The following is a 24,673-nucleotide window of genomic DNA, read 5'->3' on the forward strand; positions in this document are numbered from 1 at the left end:
GTGTGCGTGTGTATTGTGTGTGAGTGAGTGTGTGTGTGTGTGTGTGCGTGCGTGCGTGCGTGCGTGCGTGCGTGCGTGCGTGCGTGCGTGCGTGCGTGTGAGTGGGTGTGTACGTGTGTGTGTGTGTGTGTGTGTGTGTGTGTGTGTGTGAGTGAGTGAGTGAGTGGGTGTGTACGTGTGTGTGTGTGTGTGTGTGTGTGTGTGTGTGTGTGTGTGCGTGTGTGTGTGTGTGTGTATGGGCATACTCCTCAGCTCCTCCTGGTTGGCTCGCCGCCCACAGCATGGCTCAATAATGGGCTCCCGTGAGACGCCAGCTTGGAAATAATTGATGGCTGAATTTCTGAATTTCTCTCTCTCTCTCTCTCTCTCTCTCTCCCTCTCCCTCCATATTTTGCCTCTCCCCACCTCCTCCTCCTCCCTCGTTTTTTTCCAGTTTTTTTTCCAGAGGCACAGACCGAAAGCCATTTCTGTTGTTATAGCTAAGGGACATAATTATTTTTCAAGAATCCTATTTATAGTTTCCTCTATATTTCTTTTGGGATGCAGCCGGTTGCACGGTGGATGGAGTGAGTGGGGATGGGAGGAGGGCGCAGCTCTGTCCGACTGGGGTGGTAATTTTAGCTGGTGTTTTTTGGGGGGTTTCGGGGGTTTTCGCCCCGAAGATATGTTGGCAGAGCAGTGGAACACGGAGGAGTGGCGGGAGGACAGATATGGTGTTCTCAGACGTGTTGGGATGAACAGACCGTCGGGGTTATGCATGAGTGGGGTAAACGAGCGGTAAATGTTGGGAAGTAAGGAGTTGGAGTCTGCGAGGGGTGATGTATATGTATGAGGTATGTAAATGAGATGTAAATGAGACACGTGGGTTTCTATAGCGCCATAGCTGTATGTATGTACAGTATATGGTGAGATAATGATTAGATTTAGATTAGATTAGATTTATTGTCCCCAGGGGGAAAATCATTTTCACACCACTGTACAGTATACATGTATACATCCAACACCGTATAACACAGACAACAACAGACAGTACTACACATGACAGATACACAAGTACACACAGCCCCGGGCTGGTGTACAAGAGTAAAGCCCTTCTCGCAAAAGGGTCCTCTTCTCTCCTCCTTTTCTCTCCTCCTCTTCTCTATCACGGCCGCTTGCTACGATAGACTGTGAAGGTCCGGTCTCCTCTCCTAGCAGGGTCGGTGAGAAGGGTAGGAGCTGAGGGAAGGAAGGAAGCCGTTTGACAGTATTAGGACGGAGCCCTGTGTGTGTGTGTGTGTGTGTGGTGTGTGTGTGTGTGTGTGTGTGTGTGTGTGTGTGTGTGTGTGTGAGGGGGAGCAGGAGAGGAGCCTGTCCCAAATGAGCATGACCCCGTATCGCGGCTACTGAGCTAAACCACACACACACACACACACACACACACACACCACGCAGTTTCAGCTGGCTAATGATTTTCCCCTACATGCTGAACCGTTCCCCCCCCCTCCTGCACAATAGTTCATTATCAGCTGTTGTGATGTGAACAGGCTCCAGCTCCACTGCTGTGGCAGCGGAGGAACAGAATGTTCTGGAATGGAGTAAGGGATGGTGGGAGGTAGCAGGGCTCCAGCGCAACATGGGAGATGATATATGTCTAAGCAGGTGTAAATAATTCAGAAAGCATTTTCTACCTTCCCGGCCTCTGCCTGCCTGCCTGCCTGCCTGCCTGCCTGTTTAAATGAGCTCTGAGTCTTACCAAGGCACTGAGGTTCTCTCCCTTTTTTCTTTTTTTTTCGGTTGTTGTTTGTTCAACCCCCCCCCTCCCCATCCTACCCTCCTCTTTATGTAGCAATTTGGTGGCGGGAGATGTAGAACATATCTCCATAAATTTGTTGTGTTAGATGAGCCATTATGGAAATGGGTGGAGGGAGTCTGTTTGTGTTTACCTGTCGTTGAGGGTTTAGTGGTGCAGATGGCAGGGTTGTTGTTGTACATGTATAAATGTATGGGTTGTTGTTGTTTATTGTTATCATCGTCGTCATCATCTTCATCATCTGTTTCAAAACCGGTCTTTAGTGAACAGCGCTACGTTTGATCAAAGAGATCCTTGCCGTCTTTTTATTTCGTAGCTATATTCCCGCAAGGCCCCTAAGGTCAGCTGAGACTAATCAGCTAATCATTCCAAGAGTTAAAAACAAAACACAGTGCAGCAGCTTTCAGTCATGCTGCGGCATGCTCCTGGAACAAACTCCCTGAATAAATCAAACAGGCCCAAACCCTTAAAATATTTCAATCTAAGCTCGGGGTGGGCATCAATGATCGACGATTATCGATAAGGATCTTGGTAGATCACAAAATATTTTGCTCGATTTTTTATTTTTATTTTTAAATAATAATAATAATGGAAATTAGTTTGTCCACGTTATGTGTGAGAAATGAACTTTGCATTTGCCTTCGCATTGAATTTCGCAACGCAGTACGGCATGATGCAACAAGTTCCCGTACGTTAGTTACCTTTCTGAGGGAGCCTTCTGCGGGCCTGAACTGCGACCCAACTGACTGGTGGAAATTAAACGAAAGACGGTTTCCTCGGTTGGCCAAATTAGCGCGGACCTACCTCTGCATCCCCGCAACCTCGGTGCCCTCGGAGCGAGTGTTTTCTGCGGCTGGCCTAACTGTCACCAGATTGCGTTCGTCTCTCACCCCTGAACATGTTAACATGATCATCTTTTTGAACAAGAACCAGTAGGCCAGCCGCCTACAGTCTCTCGCTGGAGTTTAAATTTAAGTTAAGCTGGACGCTCTTAAGGACACTAACGTTTTCAGTCATCCTCCTATTTGTGAGTAACTGTTTTTTTACTGCTCCTATGGTGAGTTACTTATTTTCGATATTTGTGTTTTTAAGTTAAACAATTTAGGCTACCTCACTGCCTTGTTTTTTATTTTTTATTTTTTATTTTATTTTATCCCCTTTTTCACCCAATTTGGTATCCAATTGAACCCAACCTAGCATCCAATTATCCCCTGCCTATTGCGTAGGATCCGCCGCACGACCCCGTGCCGCACGACCCCGTGCCGCACGACCCCCGCCGGCAGCCCCAGAGGAGATCGCCAGGCAGACTAGCTGACTGGCTCCTCGAGCACCCCGGCACATTCCGGCACCCCGGGGGCGCTGTTGCGCGACGGATCCTTGTCCGGAAATAGTCCTATACCGCCCTCTGGAGCGGCCGCTCAATATGCCGCTGCCTGTGTGCCTCGGCCATATCCGGGTCTGGCGAGACTGGGATTCGATCCCAGTCCCCGGTGGGCAGCTTGCACTAGTGGCTAGTGCTTAGACCGCTACGCCACCGCGGGGCTCCTCACTGCCTTGTTTAAGAGGATTGTTATCTGACTGTAGTGTCTAGTTTGAATGTGAATGAATGAATGTGTGCAATAGCAACACAAATAACGTTTTTCCCCCAAGGAAAACATGCTTGTTATTTCTGCCCTAGGTTTTTTTTTTTTTTTTTTTTATGAAAAAAAAGCTTATCGATTAATCGATAATTGATCGTTAATTCTTGCGATTATCGAAAAAGAAATTTTGATCGTTTGCCCAGCTCTAAGCTAAAAGCCTTCAAGTTTTGCAGCAGTTATGATTAAACACAAACACTTCTATCAATGTCTTTTTTCCATTAACTATTGCCTTATTAAATGTTTTATCTATTTACTTCTTATATTTGCTTTTATTCATTGTCATGTTTATTTTCTTACTATGCTCCTCTTGCTGTATTTTTAAATAATGTATGTAAAGCACTTTGAATTGCCCCTGTTGTATGAAATATGCTGTATAAATAAACTTGCCTTTCCTAGCTGAAAAAAAACGAAAAACCTTATTAGTTCAATGGGAGCAGACCACTGACCAGCCTCCTCTTCTCCTCTTCCTCCAGACCATCAGTCGGGCGTTCATGAATGGCAGTGCCCTGGAGCACGTGGTGGAGTTCGGACTGGACTACCCAGAGGGCATGGCGGTGGACTGGCTGGGCAAGAACCTGTACTGGGCCGACACGGGGACCAACCGCATCGAGGTGGCCAAGCTGGACGGGCAGCACCGGCAGGTCCTGGTGTGGAAGGACCTGGACAGCCCCCGCGCCCTGGCTCTGGACCCGGCCGAAGGGTAAGAGAGTTCCGGAACGGTTAGAGACGTTGCCAAGACAGCGCGTCATTTACATTTACATTTTTGGCATTTAGCAGACGCCTTATTCCGAAGCGACTTACAATTAATACATTTGACTAAGCAAGTGAATTATCAATCCACCGGTCGTAGCAGGAAGAGTAATCTAGCTCAGGCCCGGGGCCATTGGCAGTCTCTGTGATAGAAGGAACAAAAAGAAATACTGGATAGACACTGGACACTGGAGAAACAGAGAAACAGTACGGGGGGGGGGCAGTAGAAGTCTTGGGGGGGACAGTAAAGGGGAAAAGAGGGTGTCTCAGGAGACGCAGTGCTGGGGGGTAGTAGATGTCTCAGGAGGAGCAGTTAAGGTGTAACCTGAAGAGATGGGTCTTCAGTCTCCGACGGAAGATGGGTAGTGACTGCACTTCTGACATCAGGGATATCTTCTCCAGACAGTAAACAACACAGGTTAAACACAAAACAGAGGCGGTGATAGTGAGTGGGAATGCCCCTTTTTAATATCTCAGTGGTAGAGAAGAATTGAATTTGACTGTCCTGTTATGTTTTTCCTGTTTTCGAGGCGATGAGCAATGTTCTCCGTTGACCCTCAAACTAGGCCCCCGGCCTTGGCAGCCATTTTGTTTTTTTGTTCTGAAATTTCTGGAACGGTATTTTTATGTAGCAGCAGGCCTATTGTTGTTGGTATGATTGATTAAAAGTTTACTGAAATGTGTGGTTTATTAGTAGCGTTTATCAGCATAATGTTCTTTTCAAATGCAAGTTTTAATGGTTATAAATGCCTCGGCGTTGCACAACTGCGAAGCATTAGGCATTTTTTGGTCTCAGACCGAGCAGTGGCCATTATTTTAATAGAGGCAGTTATTCTGTATCAAATTCTGGTTTGGATTGCGCCAGGCTCCCTTTCCAACTCACTGTCTCTGTGTCAGTGGTTTTGAGGTGTAAGACGTTTGTCTAATACCACTGCGTGTACTGCCAGGTCAGCCAAAATGTGACACAAGCACACACACACTTATACACACACACATACACACGCACGCACGCTCGGACACAAAAAAAAAACGAGTAGCGTGGCAGTTGGATGGCGGCCTTGCAGCTTTCAGTGAAGATTGAAGAGAGAGGGGGAGCGAAGGAAGCAAGCCCAGGAGAGAGAAAGAGAGAGTTCTCTCACAATGTGGTTCTGTTTTAATCCCCCCCCCCCCCCTCTCCTTCTCCTCCTCCTCCTCCTGCAGCTTCATGTACTGGACCGAGTGGGGGGGCAAGCCCAAGATCGACCGGGCGGCCATGGACGGGACGGGCCGCATCACCCTGGTGCCTAACGTGGGCCGGGCCAACGGGCTCACCATCGACTACGCCGAGCGGCGCCTCTACTGGACAGACCTGGACACTACACTCATAGAGTCCTCCAACATGCTAGGTGATTCACCTCTTTGGTTTAGCACTTACCCACTGGTTTAGCATCGTAGAGGGGTTCTATATTACTGGTTTAGCATCGTAGAGGGGTTCTATATTACTGGTTTAGCATCGTAGATGGGTTCTATAGTACTGGTTTAGCATCGTAGATGGGTTCTATAGTACTGGTTTAGCATCGTAGATGGGTTCTATAGTACTGGTTTAGCATCGTAGATGGGTTCTATAGTACTGGTTTAGCATCGTAGATGGGTTCTATAGTACTGGTTTAGCATCGTAGATGGGTTCTATATTACTGGTTTAGCATCGTAGATGGGTTCTATAGTAGTACATAGACACTATTCTCTACTATCCGTATATACAGCCACCATTTAACACCTTTCCCCGAGCAACAATTTCCAGCTTATGTAGGCTAACAATAATAACAATAATAACAATAATGACGTTGACTTTCAACCAGTCGGGAAAACCAAGAACCAGGGTCCCCACCGAGGCTTCTTGGTTTACTTTATTTTCAACAGATGGCCAACAGAGCCCATGTGACCGACCTATTTTTATCTCCCATTTACATTATGTGTATGGCTAATATGAGCTTTGTGCTGATATCAGATGACAAAAAGTAGGAATATGTTCCCAATTAGCTTGTCATGCCTGCCTCTGTGCTGTGTTTGGGTAGACGGTAGGGGGGATGGGAGGTGGGGGAGGGGGGGACTTCAAAAGGGGTGTGAAAGGCTCAGCTGAAACAAAAGCTGGTTTGCTCTTAATGCTCTTCCAAGTTTTTTTGTCCTGAAGTTTTACTTCTAAGGGGCTGATGGATTTAAACCAGGCCCCGAAATTCCATACTCAACTACTGATACTGCTATTAGGCGGACGCTAAACACACTCAGTTGCACAGTTCTTGCAACAGTACCAATTTTGTGTGGAGAGAAAATAGCCCCAACCTTGGCACCGGGAAGAGAAACTGCCTTTGCCCGGCAGATGTTTGTGCAAGGTTCCCTTCCCGACTTTCTCGCTCTCCTCCCTCCCTCCCTGTCTCTTTCAAACTAATTGTTCTTTCTCTTCTTCGTGTGTGTCTGTCTGTGTCCCTCCCTGTGTCTGTGTCCGTGTGTTTGTCCGTGTGTTTGTCTCTGTGTGTGTGTGTCTCTATTTGTCTCTCTGTGTGTGTCTCTCTCTGTGTGTCTCTGTGTGTGTGTCTGTATGCGTTTCCCACCCCCCCCCCCCCCTCCCCTTCCCCCCAGGCCTGGAGCGCGAGGTGATCGCCGACGACCTGCCCCACCCGTTCGGCCTGACCCAGTACCAGGACTACATCTACTGGACCGACTGGAGCCAGCGCAGCATCGAGCGGGCCAACAAGACCAGCGGGCAGAACCGCACGGTGATCCAGGGCCACCTGGACTACGTCATGGACATCCTGGTGTTCCACTCGTCCCGCCAGGGCGGCTGGAACGCCTGCGCCTCCACCAACGGCCACTGCTCCCACCTGTGCCTCGCCGTGCCCGTCAGCGGCTTCGTCTGCGGATGCCCCGCCCACTTCTCCCTCAACTACGACAACAAGACCTGCAGCGGTGAGACTGGGACGCGCGCCGCGCACACGTGAATACACACGCACACACACACTCAGGCAGGCAGGCAGACACACACGCACACACATGAATACACACACAGGCAGGCAGACACGCACGCACACACACACACACACACACATGAATACGCAGGCAGGCAGGCAGGCATACACACGCACACACACACACACACACACACACACACACAGACAGACAGACACACACACACACACACACACACAGAGTGGTGAGGACACACACACACAGAGCTTGTAAGTTATTGAATAAGCTGCAGACCGTAACATTTGTGGTACATATGGGATGGGTTTAAACCTGGGTCGTGACTCACTCACTCTCTCTCTCTGACACACACTCCCTCTCTAAGTCTCTCACACTCTTACTCTCTCACTCACTCTCTCTCTCTCACTCTTTAACTCGCTCGCTCACTCTCTCTCTCTGACACACACTCCCCCTCTAACTCTCTCACACTCTCACACTCTCACACTCTCACTCTCTCACTCTCTCTCTCTCTCTCTCTCTCTCTCTCTCTCTCTCTCTCTCTCTCTCTCTCTCTCTCTCTCTCTCTCTCTCTCTCTCTCTCTCTCTCTCATCTCCTCTCTCTTCCTCTTCCTCTACCACACCAGCAACCTGCTGCGTTACCGGCAGGTCCTAAATCTACACTTCCCCGAACTCGATGCCGTCTCCCCTTCCTCGTAACGCATGAACACAGCAACATTTCACCACACACTTGGAGCCCGATATCCCACCGTCAACGGGGGCGGGGGGGTTCTGCTATGAGGCAGAAGGCCCTCCACCATGATATAAAAGATTGTCGGGTGGCACAGCAGGCCAGCCCATCAGTCATTCCTCCAGAGGCCTTCTGGGATATTGAAAGCAGTTGTTCCTGAGAGGAGGAGAGGAGAGTGAACAGCGGGGTATTTTCTTTTTAAAGCTCTTGTGGTTCGCTCCTGCGTTTGCCAACTTGGCCCGCGCCGCCCGGGGTAGAACCCAAGCCCAGTTGAAGCCCGGCCGGTCTCCCTGCGTCTCTGTGTTCTTACATAGTAAAAAACACTTTTATTTTTTTATATATAATCGTTCCAGAGGCTCCCTCAGGGAGAGCTGGACTACAGCTAGCCGACTGGATACCGTGTGTGTGTGTGTGTGTGTGTGTGTGTGTGTGTGTGTGTGTGTGTGTGTGCGCCCGTGTGCCCGTGTGTGTGTGTGTGTGTGTGTGTGTGTGTGTGTGTGTGTGCCCACCGGTTCTTAGCACATACTAGTAGTATCTGATGGCCGTTCCCTGTTGTTGATTTGCGTCCTGGCGTGCTGTTCTCACAGTACACGACGCAACACACAACTGTACACAACTGTACACAACGCACAACTGTACACAACACACAACTGTTTTGGAAACGGCGTCGGGGTTCATGGCTCAGATCAGCCGCTCTTGGGGTTGTAAAAATGTGTTTACTCGCAAAAACAAAAGGAGCCCATCGTGAGTGCATTAAACTGGTAATGATGACCATTGTTGGGCAAACCCGGTAATAGACCAGGGTTGCATTAATACTGCGTGGTTCTGGCTGCATGTGGACCTGCTGTGGGCTCCCCGCCGTGCCCACCCACCAGGCCCGGCTGCAGACCAGGACCAGGTTGAGGAGGAGTGGTGTACAACGCTTTCATGTGTTTGTCCTCTGAGCTCTGGGCTCTTTAACTTTTGAACTTTTATTGTTCAATAAGAAACTGAACTGAAGAAACTAATCTCAATTCATGTTTTTTTTTCACCCCCCCATCTTTCTCATCTGTCTCTCTCTCTCTGTGTGTGTGTGTGTGTGTGTGTGTCTCTCTCTCTCTCTCTCTCTCTCTCTCTCTCTCTCTCTCTCTCTCTCTCTCTCTCTCTCTCTCTCTCTCTCTCTCTCTCTCTCTCTCTCTCTCCTCTCTCTCTCTCTCTCCTCTCTCTCTCTCCTCTCCCTCTCTCAGCTCCCACGTCCTTCCTGCTGTTCAGCCAGAAGACGGCCATCAACCGCATGGTGATGGACGAGCAACAGAGCCCCGACATCATCCTGCCCATCCACAGCCTGAGGAACGTCCGGGCCATCGACTACGACCCGCTGGACAAGCAGCTGTACTGGATCGACGCCAAGCAGAACGTCATCCGCCGGGCGCAGGAGGACGGCAACCAGGTAAGATGCACGCCACACACACACGGCACACACGCCACACACACACAGAGAGAGAGAGACACACACACACACACACGCACACGCTCCCAGCACACACACACACACGCACACATGCACACGGCACACACACACACACACACAGAGACACACACACGCTCCCAGCGCACACACGCTCCCAGCACACACACACACAGCACCCACACACACGCTCCCAGCGCGCACACACACACACGGTGCACACACACACGCTCCCAGCACACACACACACACCCGGCACACACACACACACACACACACACACCACCCAGCATAGGTCCAGAAATATTTGGACAGAGACACAACTTTCTGGCTCTGTATGCCACCACAATGGATGTGAAATGAAACAATCGAGATGCAAATCGAGGTACAGACTTTCAGCTTTAATTAAGGGGTTGAACAAAAATATTGTATGAGACGTTAAGGAATTACAACGATTTGTATACACAGTCCCCTATTTTCAGAGGCTCAAATGTAATTGGACAGATTAACATAATCATACATAAAATGTTCGTATTTAATACTTTGTCAAGAATCCTTTGCAGTCAATCACTGCCTGAGGTCTGGAACCCATGGCCATCACCAAATGCTGGGTTTCCTCCTTTGTGATGCTTTGCCAGGCCTTTACTGCAGCTGGCTTCAGTTGTTCGTGGGTCTTTCTGCCTTTTAGTTTTGTCTTCAGCAAGTGAAATGCATGCTCGATCGGGTTGAGATTAGGGCTGCCACAAACGATTATTTTCATAGTCGACTAGTCACCGATTATTTTAACGATTAGTCGACTAATCGGATCATAAATTACAGCTTATCGCACAATTACTCAATCGCTCTTATTTAACTATCATCTTCTAACTCAGCTTCTAAATTTAGCTTGAAGTTGTTAGTTGTTGTTGTAGGCATGTGCTAACTAAAAATAAAGACAATTAAAATGATTGTTCACTCAAAAATAGATATTTTAATGAACTTTGCAGATTTATTTCTGGCATCACTTGCATGTAATGTAATGTAAAGAGTAGTAGAGAGTGCAAACTGCTGAGTAAAATGAGGTAGGCTAGGCACTAGGCAACCAAAAGAATACAAAAACAAAAATAAATACTTGTACAGAGTACAAAAGTTTTGCTTTGCTTCACTCATCTCTGGCATCAAACATACATTTTAAATGTATTGAATAGTGCTGCAAAATAAAATGAGGTAGGCACTAAGGCAACTAAAAAAGAGCAATTATCCACAAAAAGAAATGTTTGTAGAGAAAAGGTTTGGTCTCAATCAAATAACATAACAAAGAAAAGTGCAGGAGACTGAGCAAAGAAATTGTTTCTCTCCTGTGTGGACTATTCATTCATAACGAGGAAATGCACGTTGGCATCTTGACAAGATAACTATCCATAGTAGAACGCGCCTTCTTAGCACTCTAACGTTAAGACAACATTTTTAGCTATTTGATAAGTATCGCTTTGATGACAACGTTACAGCACATAACGTAAAATAATGTAAGAAGGCTTTTAACGTAACAATATCGTTAGCCAATAACAAGCTAACTAGCTTACCGAGACGAGCCATCGTCTTCCTCGTCATCTGCCACAACGTGCTTCCTTTTGAGATGCTCGCGCATCATAGACGTGCTGCCATGATATTATGAATAAGCGAGTTCAGCTTTGCAAATTGTATATTTTACATTCTTTTTTTCAACGTTGTGGTTGAAATGCTCCCACACTTTAGACGTACGAGGACGGGAAGACATTTCTCCGTTTGTTTTTCCGGGGATGTCACGTGTGTCCCGGATGACCGACACTGCGCATGTACATCAAAGACACTGGGAGACGCTAGCCAATGGCAGCTTCAGGGAAGAAAAACGAATGCTTATCGCTTATATTGCATCTTGCATATTGCATATTATCCCCTTATTGCAGGCCGGCATTGTAAATAAGAATTTTGTTCTTAATTGTCTCGCCTGGTAAAATAAAGGTAAAAAAAAAAAAAGTGCTCCAAAAAAACATGCGACGACGTCGATTACCAAATATGTCGGCGACGATTTTGGTAATCGACGTCGTCGCGACTAGTCGACTAAGCGTGGCAGCCCTAGTTGAGATCAGGTGATTGACTCGCCCATTGCAGAATATTCCACTTCTTTGCCTTAAAAACCTCCTGGGTTGCTTACGCAGTATGTTTTGGGTCATCTCCATCTGTATTGTCAACTTTGCTGAATTTATCGGAATCTGAGCAGACAGTATATCCATAAACACTTCAGAATTCATCCGTCTGCTTCTGTCTTCTGTCACATCATCAATAAACACTAGTGATACAGTGCCATTGGAAGCCATGCATGCCCATGTCATCACACTGCCTCCACCGTGTTTTGTTTTACAGATGATGTGGTATGCTTTGGATCATGAGCTGTTCCAAGTCTTCTCCATAGTTTTTTCTTAAAGTTTCATCAACTGGGCTGTTTTTTTTTTTTAAATGTTTTTTGGCAAAGTCTAATCTTTTTTTTTGTTCTCGAGGCTTATGAATGGCTTACACCTTGTGTTAAACCCTCTGTATTTGCTCTCGTGAAGTGTTCTCTTTATGGTATGGTGATGTTGTCAAGGGTTTTTTCTTTACCATGTAAAATATTCATTTTTTTTCTCAGAATGTACCAAACTGTTGATTTGGCCACTCCTAATGGAGCCAGAGTTGTGCGTTGTGCGTTATGCGTTCACAGCAACAGCTTCCAAATGCAAATGCCACACTTGGAATAAACTCAGACCTTTTACCAGCTTAATTGATAAAGACATAATGAAGGAATAGCCCACTCTGGCCCATGAAACAGCTTTTGAGTCAATTGTCCAATTACTTTTGGTCCCTTGAAAAAGAGGAAGCTACATATTAAACAGCTGTAATTCCTAAACCCTTCTGATCCAATTTGGATGTGAACATCCTCAAATTAAAGCTGAAAGTCTGCACTTTATATAACTAACTTGAATATGTTTCGGTAAACAGCTAAAAAACAGAAATTCGGACAAGAGTCCAAATATATATGGACCTAACTGTATGCACTTTGAAAGACCAGTTCCATTCTTGCCAGACGAGCTCAGTCAAGCGCAGCACAAAGTATTTGAAATGATTTGAATCCTATTTGAATCCGGGGGGTCAGGTTAGGAACACACACACACACACACACACACCCACACACACACACACACACACACACACACACACACACAGGCATACATATACACATACACATACACGTACGCACAGGCATACATATACAGGCATACACACATACACACACACACACACACACACACACAGGCATTCATATACACGTACGCACGTGCATACGTATACACACACACAGACACAGACACACACCTCCATATACACAGGCCTACACACACGGGCATGCACAGCCTTGCACACACGTACCCAAAGGGCATACATATACACACACATACGCACAGACACACACGTACGTACGGACTGACAGACACACACACACACACACACGCTGGTTTGATTGACGCCCTGTCTGTCTCCTCCCGTCTACCTCAGAGCATGACGGTGGTGTCAAGCTCCGTGGGCGGGCCCAGCCTGGGCCTGCAGCCCTTCGACCTGAGCATCGACATCTACAGCCGCTTCATCTACTGGACCAGCGAGGTCACCAACGTGGTCAACGTGACGCGGCTGGACGGCAGCAGGGTGGGCGTGGTGCTGAGGGGGGAGCACGACAAGCCCCGGGCCATCGTGGTCAACCCCGAGAGAGGGTACGTACGCGTGTGTGTGTGTGTGGGGGGGGGGGGGGTGGAGGTGTGTGTGTGTGTGTGTGTGTGTCTGGGGCACGACAAGCCCAGAGCCATCGTGGTCAACCCCGAGAGAGGGTACGTACGCGTGTGTGTGTGTGTGTGGGGGGGGGTTTGTGGAGGTGTGTGTGTGTCTGGAGCACGACAAGCCCAGGGCCATCGTGGTCAACCCCGAGAGAGGGTCAGTACGCGTGTGTGGGTGGGTGTGTGTATGCCTGACTGTGTGTGTATGCCTGTGTATATGGATTCCCGTGTGTGTGTGTGCGCCTGTGTATATGTGTGTGTTTGTGTGTATGCCTGTGTATATGCAGGGTTCAACATTAACATTAGCGTACGCACTGATCGACAGACGCTTTAATAATATCTTCACTCCAAGATCATCTAGTCTGGTCTGGCGCCTGCGCCGTCCGTTGTTCTTCCTGCTCACCGATACACAGATCAGGATCCAGCAGCGTCGTCAAACAAACCCTGCAAAGATTTTACTTGCCCCAGGCAATCGGGCAACCGTTAATGTCAAACCCTGATATGTATGCCCGTGTGTGTATGTCTGTGTATATATATATATATATATGTGTGTGTGTGTGTGTGTGTGTGTGTATGTCTGTTTATATATATATATATATGTGTGTGTGTGTGTGTGTATGCCCGTGTATATGTATGCCCGTGTGTACGTGTATGTGTATATGTATGCCTGTGTGTACGTGTATGTGTATATGTATGCCTGTGCGTACGTGTATGTGTATATGTATGCCTGTGTGTACGTGTTAGGGCTGCCACAAACGATTATTTTCATAGTCGACTAGTCACCGATTATTTTAACGATTAGTCGACTAATTGGATCATAAATTACAGCTTATCGCACAATTACTCAATCACTCTTATTTAGCTATCATCTAAATCAGCTTCTAAATTTAGCTTGAAGTTGTTAGTTGTTGTTGTAGGCATGTGCTAACTAAAAATAAAGACAATTAAAATGATTGTTCACTCAAAAATAGATATTTTAATGAACTTTGCAGATTTATTTCTGGCATCACTTGCATATAATGTAATGTAAAGAGTAGTAGAGAGTGCAAACTGCTGAGTAAAATGAGGTAGGCTAGGCACTAGGCAACCAAAAGAATACAAAAATAAATACTAAATAAACTAAAAGTTTTGCTTTGCTTCACTCATCTCTGGCATCAAACATACATTTTAAATGTATTGAATAGTGCTGCAAAATAAAATGAGGTAGGCACTAAGGCAACTAAAAAAGAGCAATTATCCACAAAAAGAAATGTTTGTAGAGAAAAGGTTTGGTCTCAATCAAATAACATAACAAAGAAAAGTGCAGGAGACTGAGCAAAGAAATTGTTTCTCTCCTGTGTGGACTATTCATTCATAGCGAGGAAAGTCAGCATTTCCACATGTTCTGGAGAGAAGCTTGCTCTCTTTTGAGAGCAGATGTTCCCTGCTGCAGAGAAGATCCTCTCGGATGGGGTGGAGGTTGCAGGGATGCACAGAAAAGATTTTGCCAGCTTTGATAGTGTGGGGAAACGCCCCTAATGTGCGTTATTTTGGCAGGCGAGATGTCAAACTTTTCTACCACCTCCTCCTACAGCACATAACGTAAAATAATGTAAGAAGGCTTTTAACGTAACGATATCGTTAGCCAATAACAAGCTAACTAGCTTACCGAGACGAGCCATCGTCTTCCTCGTCATCTGCCACAACGTGCTTCCTTTTTAGATGCTCGCGCATCATAGACGTGCTGCCATGATAAGCGAGTTCAACTTTGCAAATTGTATATTTTACATTCTTTTTTCAACGTTGTGGTTGAAATGCTCCCACACTTTAGAGGTACGAGGACGGGAAGACATTTCTCTGTTTGTTTTTCCGGGGACGTCACGTGTGCCCCGGATGACCGACACTGCGCATGTACATCAAAGACACTGGGAGACGCTAGCCAGTGGCAGCTTCAGGGAAGAAAAACGAATGCTTATCTTATTTCAGCTCCAAAAAAACATGCGACGACGTCGTGTATGTGTATATGTATGCCTGTGTGTACGTGTATGTGTATATGTATGCCTGTGTGTACGTGTATGTGTCCCTTGTGCCTCCCACACAGCGGTAGTTCAGAGGCCACGCCCCACCCTGTGTCATTTGTTAGCCTGTGTTCCTCCTCACCACCTCTCATTCACACTCAGGCTTCTCCCCAGCACATCCATGCAGAGCGGAGCCAAGCGACTTGTCTCCAACCCCAAATTGCAGGGCTGCTGTCCGCCAGACAGTATCTTTAGGTCATTGTGTGGTCTTGTGCAATAAAGTGTGCAGATTGCTGTGTTTCCTGTAAGGACCTAGATAGGGAGAAAAAAGTCTGAAATGTTCCTCTCTTGGAACAAAGAATGGAGAACGACTGACTAGATAGATAAAAAAAGAATTCATTCGAACAATGATGTTCTGATTTTAAATCTAGCTCTTGTATTAAAAAAACAAACAAACCCAAAAAAACGATAACGATAGAACAGTATGAAATGATTTAGTTATAAAATAACTACGATGTTCTGTCTCTCTTACCCATAATGCACTGTTTCCCTGGTCCCCTTAGCCTTAGCGGTGCTGATGTCCTCTGTCTCTCTTACCCTTAATGCACTGTTTCCCTGGTCCCCTTAGCCTGCGGTTCTGATGTCCTCTGTCTCTCTTACCCATAATGCACTGTTTCCCTGGACCCCTGAGCCTGTGGTTTTGCGGTGCTGATGTCCTCCGTCTCTCTTACCCATAATGCACTGTTTCCCTGGTCCCCTTAGCCTGCGGTGCTGATGTCCTCTGTCTCTCTTACCCATAATGCACTGTTTCCCTGGTCCCCTGAGCCTGCGGTGTTGCGGTGCTCTCTCTCTCTTACCCATAATGCACAGTTTCCCTGGTGCTGATGTCCTCCGTCTCCCCCCGCAGGTACATGTACTTCACCAACCTGCAGGAGCGCTCTCCTAAGATCGAGCGGGCGGCGCTGGACGGGACGGAGCGGGAGGTGCTGTTCTTCAGCGGCCTGGGCAAACCCGTGGCCCTGGCCATCGACAACGAGGTGGGCAAGCTGTTCTGGGTCGACTCGGACCTGCGGCGCATCGAGAGCAGCGACCTCTCCGGTGAGTCTGTCAGCCCCCCCCAAAGCGCAACTCACAAGGCGGCTGTGGCGCAGGAGGTAGAGCCGGCGTCTAATGATCGCAAGGACGGCAGATCGGCGGTTCGACCCCCGGCTGGCCACATGTCGAAGTGTCCGTGGGCAAGACACTGAACCCCAAATTGCTCCCAGTGAGCGGGGCCGGCGCCTTGCATGGTAGCTTGGCCGCCATTGGTGTGTGAATGTGTGTGTGAATGGGTGAATGAGAGGCCGTCGTAAAAGCGCTTTGGATAAAAGCGCCATATAAGTGCAGTCCATGTACCTCCCTGCTCCCACCTGTGTTTGAGTTGGGCCGAGGCCGAACTGTACTGGTAGACTATATACGGCCACATAAAAACGTGTTGAGAACCAGGCTATAAACCAAAGAGGCGCTGGTTAACTTTCGGGGCCGATTGTGGAAACAAAGTCAGGGGGTTGACGGGTTGACGCACCGACGTTGAACAATGTTTATATATTTTCTCAAAACCGATATTTATGGGCGAATTAAAACTTGGCGATCGAGTCGGTTCCTCCACCTTTTTTAGGCGGGGGACCGACCGTTTATTATCTGAATAACACACGGCATAAGTGAAATATTTACTTAACTTATTTTTTTCCGAGAGGGTGAGTTCTCACTGATGTCTTTGTTATGGGCGGCTCTGCTGGGACTGGAAATGTATGCTAAAGCTGACATAAATCTGGCTGGGGGTTTGGTGGGGGTATGGGGGGGGGGTATGGGGGGATTTGACACCATAGGGAGGGAAGCAGTGAGCAAATGTGCGAACCGTGGCTGGGCCAGGCGGCGTCTTATAGGACACGAGGGGAGCATTGTGCCTGGCGAGGACGACTTGGCCCGGAGCCCTGAGCTCAGCACATTCCAGAAGATTCTCTGGTGCCCCACGCAGCCCGAAAGGAATTCAAACCATCTGTACAAGCCTTGGGAGGAGGAAAAAAAAGGGGCGGGCGGGGGGCTGCAAAGCAAACAGAGCACTATCAGACGGAGAGACGGAGAGAATCCCTCCTTCTCAAGATCCTCTCAGGTCTTTTAGAGGGGGGGGGGGGGGTGGTGGTGGACTTTGTCAAGCACAAATCCCCCCCCCTCACACCTCGTCTATCATCTGCAGGGCAGCAGCATGTAGCCTGTTCCCTCTGCTAATTTTAGACGGATGAGGGTCTCGGGGGGTGGGGGGGGGGGGTGCAGGGCGGCGAGTGCTGCCATTGACCTCCTCTGGCAGCAGACGCCTGTGCTCTCCTCAGGGAGCTATGGGGCGGGGGGGGAGGGGGGGTTTGGACAAAGGCAACAATTACTCCGGTCCCTCTAGGAACGCTGGGATAAACCTCGGTATCTGGGGGGTGGGGGGGTCGGTGTGGAAGACTTAAACATCTCCAGTGTGGTGTAAGGGGGGCGGGGGGGGTCAGGAGTTCACTTGGGCCAGGCGCTGTACTTCTGAACCTAGCGAGAGGAAGATGTTAATGTTTTTTCCCCATTCAGATTTCATCCATTGTCACGGTGGTCTTGTCTTGCCTTTTGGGACCTCATTGGCAGTGTCCATGGAGGGGGGGGGGGGGGGGGGTGGGTGAGGGGACCACTGGTTGTAGATAAGGAAGTGTCCTACCAGGCCGTGTCCATCCATCAACGGGATCACATGGTCATCCCAGGGGTCTGGACAGGACCCCTTCAGCACATTATAGTGATTTTGATTTATCACCCCCAAAAAATACTTTACCCACTTCTGTGTCTCATTAGGCAAGTTACGCAAGCGCGTGTCTCACTGCCAAACCGAAAAAAAAAAAAAAAAGATCTCTTTTTGAAAAGTCTTCTCCCTGTCCAAGTCCATGTCTTCTGCAGCCAAGAGCCTTGTTGTTCTCAGAGCGTGTGTGTAACGTTGTGTGTTGTGTGCCCCGGCCTCCCTGCCTGTCCCACCGCCCCTTACCCTCCCCCCCTCCTCCCTCACTCCTGAGTTCAACTGCCCTTTCCGTTCCCTCAGTTCCTGACCCTTCTGCCCTTTTTTTTTTTTTTTTTTTTTTTCTTTTATTCCTTCCCCCTTTTTCCCCCTTTTTTTTTTTTCAAACCAGGAGCCAATCGGATCGTGATCGAGGACTCCAACATCCTGCAGCCGGTGGGCTTGACGGTGTTCGGGAACCACCTGTACTGGATTGACCGGCAGCAGCAGATGATCGAGCGCATCGACAAGACGACGCGGGAGGGCCGCACCAAGATCCAGGCCCGCATCGCCTCGCTCAGCGACATCCATGCCGTCCACGAGCTCGACATGAGGGAGTACAGTAAGTCCCCCCCCCTCCCCTCTCCACCTCAGACTCTCCCTGCGTCCCGATTCTCCATCCTTCTCCCTGGAGTGTAACTCCAGTCCACTCTCTCACACACACACAGGCTGCTGCACCAATCAGATGCTTTCAACTCATCCATTGTCGAGGGTGAATAAAAAGTCACCCGAATTGACTTTATTCACACAAAAAATGCATAAATTATAAGGCTTAATTTCTTTTCTTTTTTGTATTATTAATGACGATGCCAATCAAAGTATTGTTGCGAGGTTAAACACCACATAAAACACTTCAGGCACTCTAGGTGGTGAGTGTTCCGTTCCCCGGAATTCTTTGGCAGTTGATGAGTTGCAAATAGGGGCGAACAAACAGACTAAAGTTTAATCTTCAGGCAAAAATGATGTGGAATTGTGACGCGAGGGGAACAGCTTTTGTGTGACCCACGCCCACACTCCTAAGCACTTTGAGCTGCATTTCTTGTATGAAAGGTGCTATATAAATAAAGCTTTACTTACTTACTCCTCCGTGCGTCTCCTCAGGTAAGCACCCCTGCACCTGGGACAACGGCGGCTGCTCCCACATCTGCATCGTCAAGGGAGACGGGACCACGCGCTGCTCCTGCCCCGTCCACCTGGTGCTGCTGCAGGACGAGCTCTCCTGTGGAGGTAAGCCCCTGTCCGTCCGTCCGTCACGCCACGCCGGCCAATAGGGGCTCACCCACGGCCCCCCTACTCCCGCCTCCTGACGCTATGAGGCTAACCTCAGTAACTGCCATTTTTTTCTAAACTGAGAGAACATTTTTATAAAAAATAAAAAGAATAATAATTTAAGTGAAGTTGAACTTCTCAATATCTGTTTTTAGCGTGTGACAAAGTGACACAGTATTACATTTGTCTGGATAGTCGTTAAAGAACTTTTAAAGCAAATTTTTGTCAGTTTCACTGTTTCGTGTAGTTACTGCGGTTAGCTTCTGCAGGGGCGGTACAGCGGACCAATAGGCTCGCCGCCGCTGTCGTGATGTAAATAGCAAAATAAGGTTTAAGTTGATGGTCTCTAACCTCCCCTCCCCCCCCAAAAACGCCCTCCCCCCACCCCTCTATCCCCCCCCCCCCCTCCCCTCCAGAGCCTCCCACGTGTTCTCCGGAGCAGTTCTCGTGCACGTCCGGCGAGGTGGACTGCATCCCGCAGGCCTGGCGCTGCGACGGCTACCCAGAGTGTGACGACAGCAGTGACGAGCGTGACTGCCCCGTCTGCTCCGAGGCGGAGTTCCAGTGTGACAGCCGCCAGTGTGTGGACCTGGCCCTGCGCTGCAACGGGGAGGCCAACTGCCAGGACCGCTCCGACGAGAACAAGTGTGAAGGTGGGAGGCCTAGACTACACACATATACACACATACATATACACACATACATACATATACACACATACATACATATACGCACACACATACCACATATATACGCACACACACACACATACATATACACACATACATACATATACACACATACATACATATACGCACGCACATACATATATACGCACACACATACATATATACGCACACACACACACACACACACATACATATATACGCACACACATACATATATACGCACACACACACACATACATACATATACGCACACACACACACACATACATATACACACACACACACACACACACACACACACACGCACTCAGTGTTTGACACCAGTTGACACCAGTAGGACAGCAGGTTAAGGTGATGTGTTGGTGTTTCAGTGTTTGATAAGGTGATGTGTTGGTGTTTCAGTGTTTGATAAGGTGATGTGTTGGTGTTTCAGTGCGGTGTCCTCCTGACCAGTTCAGCTGTTCTAACGGCCAGTGCATCGGGAAGCACAAGAAGTGTGACCACAACATGGACTGCACTGACAACTCAGACGAGCTGGGCTGCTGTGAGTCAACTCATGATACGCTGATATCTTTTGGATTAAGCTAACAGTTATTCTTTTTTTCAAGTTCATCATAGTTCATTTATTTATTTATTAATTGTATTTGACAGGGACCATATGCAATTAAAATATAGTTTAACTGCAATTTTAAAAAGATATAATACAAAAAAAAATCTAATTGATGATAATAATATAATAATAATTATTATTGTTGAATTTTTTTTTTATTATTATTTGTATTTATATATGGCTTTTCCGGGGCTCAAAGACGCTGACAATATGGGAAAAACAGAAAACACAGAAACAACAAGCAACAGATAACATGAGCACATAGAACACAGACTTAACGAACAGGGAACAATTAACACAGCAATGTATAATAACATGACCGTGTCCTCCTCCTGTCCCCCAGACCCCACGGAGGAGCCGTCCCCCCAGCCCACCAACACCATCGGCTCCATCGTAGGCGTGGTCATGGCGCTGTTTGTGGTGGGCGCCGTGTACTTCGTGTGCCAGCGGGTGCTGTGTCCGCAGATGAAGGACGACGGGGAGACGGTCACCAACGACTTCGTGGTCCACGGGCCGTCCTCGGTGCCTCTGGGATACGTGCCGCACCCCAGCTCCCTCTCCGGCTCGCTGCCAGGTACGGGAGACACTTCCTGTCTCGTCCTCTGCCCTGATTGGTCACTGATTCAGTTCAGTCAGGAGAGACGATTACAAACTGTTTGTTTAGTAGTACTTAGTAGTACTTAGTAGTGGTTAGTAGTAGTTAGTAGTGGTTAGTAGTAGTAGTTAGTAGTGGTTAGTGGTTAGTAGTAGTAGGTAGTAGTGGTTAGTAGTAGTGGTTAGTAGTAGTAGGTAGTAGTAGTAGTTAGTAGTGGTTAGTAGTAGGTTAGTAGTAGTGTGGGCTCTGAGACCTCTTCCTCCTCCTGGTCCACAGGCATGTCCCGGGGGAAGTCTGTGATTGGTTCTCTCAGCATCATGGGCGGGAGCAGCGGGCCTCCGTACGACCGGGCCCACGTCACCGGAGCCTCCTCCAGCTCCTCCTCCAGCACCAAGGGCACCTACTTCCCTCCAGTAAGACACACACACACACACACACACACACACACTCTTCCAGCATTAATGGCACATCTACCAAATGAGGCACACACACACACGCATCCAGCAGTAATAGCACATCTTAACAAATGAGGCACACACACACACACACACTTCCATCATTAATGGCACACTAACCAGTGTGACACACTACTCTGCACAACCTAGGGGAAACACACGAGCTCAAGCTCATATGGAACATGTTATCTTCACGATTAATTCCCACAAAGATTTCAAACTTTTTAGTTTATGAGTTTGTGTTCCGCCCCGTCACGTGCCATGTCCTGTTTAACGGTCGTACCAATGTGGAGATGCCATCGTTATGTCTTCACTTAACCACGCTCGTCTGAGTTTTATGAAATCTCTCACACTCGCCGAAAAAGAACAACAAACGTCTGTGAGCTTGTGAAACCACATCCAGTGCCAGGCTGCCCCGGATCCACTTTAATCACCCAGATTTCAATGATGATTAAAAAAAGTACATGCCAAGTAAAGTAATAGTCTGGTCAATGGTGTTTTGTTCATCAGTGAGATGAAACATAATCTCTCTCTGTCCCTCTCTCTCCTCTAGATCCTGAACCCTCCCCCGTCCCCCGCCACTGTCCGTTCCCAGTACACCATGGAGTTCGGCTACTCGTCCAACAGCCCCTCCACTCACCGCTCCTACAGGTAACACTCACACTCACTCACACACACACACACACACACACACACACACACACACACACACACACACACACACACACACACACACACTCACACACACTGAGGAGTTAGAACACTGAGGAACACTGAGGAGCTAGAACACTGAGGAGGTAGAACACTGAGGAACACTGAGGAACACTGAGGAGGTAGAACACTGAGGAACACTGAGGAGGTAGAACACTGAGGAACACTGAGGAGGTAGAACACTGAGGAACACTGAGGAACACTGAGGAACACTGAGGAGGTAGAACACTGAGGAGGTAGAACACTGAGGAACACTGAGGAACACTGAGGAGGTAGAACACTGAGGAACACTGAGGAGGTAGAACACTGAGGAACACTGAGGAGGTAGAACACTGAGGAACACTGAGGAGGTAGAACACTGAGGAACACTGAGGAGGTAGAACACTGAGGAACACTGAGGAACACTGAGGAGGTAGAACACTGAGGAACACTGAGGAACACTGAGGAGGTAGAACACTGAGGAACACTGAGGAGGTAGAACACTGAGGAACACTGAGGAGGTAGAACACTGAGGAACACTGAGGAACACTGAGGAGGTAGAACACTGAGGAACACTGAGGAGGTAGAACACTGAGGAACACTGAGGAGGTAGAACACTGAGGAACACTGAGGAGGTAGAACACTGAGGAACACTGAGGAGGTAGAACACTGAGGAACACTGAGGAGGTAGAACACTGAGGAACACTGAGGAGGTAGAACACTGAGGAACACTGAGGAACACTGAGGAGGTAGAACACTGAGGAACACTGAGGAACACTGAGGAGGTAGAACACTGAGGAACACTGAGGAACACTGAGGAGGTAGAACACTGAGGAACACTGAGGAACACTGAGGAGGTAGAACACTGAGGAACACTGAGGAGTTAGAACACTGAGGAGCTAGAACACTGAGGAGCTTGAACACTGAGGAACACTGAGGAGCTAGAACACTGAGGAGCTAGAACACTGAGGAGCTAGAACACTGAGGAGCTAGAACACTGAGGAGCTAGAACACTGAGGAACACTGAGGAGGTAGAACACTGAGGAACACTGAGGAGGTAGAACACTGAGGAGGTAGAACACTGAGGAGCCAGAACACTGAGGAGCTAGAACACTGAGGAGCCAGAACACTGAGGAGGTAGAACACTGAGGAACACTGAGGAGCTAGAACACTGAGGAACACTGAGGAGCTAGAACACTGAGGAGCTAGAACACTGAGGAGCTAGAACACTGAGGAGCTAGAACACTGAGGAACACTGAGGAGGTAGAACACTGAGGAACACTGAGGAGGTAGAACACTGAGGAGGTAGAACACTGAGGAGCCAGAACACTGAGGAGCTAGAACACTGAGGAGCCAGAACACTGAGGAGGTAGAACACTGAGGAGCCAGAACACTGAGGAGGTAGAACACTGAGGAACACTGAGGAGCTAGAACACTGAGGAACACTGAGGAGCTAGAACACTGAGGAGCTAGAACACTGAGGAACACTGAGGAGCTAGAACACTGAGGAGCTAGAACACTGAGGAGGTGGAACACTGAGGAACACTGAGGAGGTAGAACACTGAGGAGCTAGAACACTGAGGAGCTAGAACACTGAGGAGCTAGAACACTGAGGAGGTAGAACACTGAGGAGGTAGAACACTGAGGAGGTGGAACACTGAGGAACACTGAGGAGGTAGAACACTGAGGAGCTAGAACACTGAGGAACTAGAACACTGAGGAGCTAGAACACTGAGGAGCCAGAACACTGAGGAGGTAGAACGCTGAGGACGGGCTCATTGTAATGCATGGACCGGAATGTGTATAAGATACCGTTCCTCATTCCATCCCATGCGTTACAATGAGCCCGTTGTCCGATTTCTACCTCTCCCGGCCTTCCCTGGTATATGGTAATGTGCAGTGACAGGTCCTGTCATAGAAGCTAACTTTGAACCAGTAGAGCGCTTTGCCTTCCTTCACCAGTGGGTCCACACCAACGTTCCACATTCATCTTCTTGACTTTTTTGGAGTAATTATTCATAAATTCAGTGTTCAAAGCGAGTGTTCCACTGATACAACGCCAACGGCGAACTTCGTGAGAAATTTGAAAGTGGACACAGGAAGTATGTAAGCTCCCTCTGTTAGGTCTCTTGGTGACTCTTGGTTTCCCTAAGCCTGTTCCTAAACCGGTGTCGTGTAGAACATTAAACACGAGAGGCCAGGGTCGGAAACATCAGTGCTATCAAGGCTAGGTGCTGTCAGATGTTCGTTAGACGAGAGGCTTAACCGTCAAGACGGAAACCATTCAGTTTTCCGTTGCGTTTTTCTTTTGAGAGAATAACAGAGCGATACTTCTGGTTTGGGGGAAATGTAATCCGACTTGAGGATTGCGTTGCCTTCGTTCTGCATGTCGGG

At 48.2% G+C, this 24,673-nt stretch overlaps 1 protein-coding gene across 7 annotated transcripts in view; it reads left to right on the forward strand.

Moving 5' to 3' along the window:
* The window catches only part of lrp6 (low density lipoprotein receptor-related protein 6), a 72,450-nt gene that overhangs the window by 45,424 nt on the left and 2,353 nt on the right, over window positions 1-24,673 (forward strand). For 4 of the 7 annotated variants that reach the window (XM_080537869.1, XM_080537870.1, XM_080537874.1 and 1 more), the window contains 13 exons: window positions 3,906-4,132; window positions 5,383-5,567; window positions 6,799-7,125; window positions 9,097-9,299; window positions 12,867-13,078; window positions 16,043-16,233; window positions 18,324-18,533; window positions 19,073-19,198; window positions 19,657-19,893; window positions 20,363-20,473; window positions 20,883-21,113; window positions 21,411-21,547; window positions 22,143-22,240. In XM_080537869.1, the coding sequence (XP_080393995.1) occupies window positions 3,906-4,132; window positions 5,383-5,567; window positions 6,799-7,125; window positions 9,097-9,299; window positions 12,867-13,078; window positions 16,043-16,233; window positions 18,324-18,533; window positions 19,073-19,198; window positions 19,657-19,893; window positions 20,363-20,473; window positions 20,883-21,113; window positions 21,411-21,547; window positions 22,143-22,240 (2,495 nt within the window). Of the gene's footprint in view, window positions 1-3,905; window positions 4,133-5,382; window positions 5,568-6,798; window positions 7,126-9,096; window positions 9,300-12,866; window positions 13,079-16,042; window positions 16,348-18,323; window positions 18,534-19,072; window positions 19,213-19,656; window positions 19,894-20,362; window positions 20,474-20,882; window positions 21,114-21,410; window positions 21,548-22,142; window positions 22,241-24,673 lie in introns of all 7 variants that reach the window. The other 3 variants (XM_080537868.1, XM_080537871.1, XM_080537873.1) reach the window with 3 other exon arrangements.

Source organism: Nansenia antarctica, assembly GCF_963989245.1.
Source record: "Nansenia antarctica genome assembly, chromosome: 8".
Lineage (NCBI taxonomy): Eukaryota > Metazoa > Chordata > Actinopteri > Argentiniformes > Microstomatidae > Nansenia > Nansenia antarctica.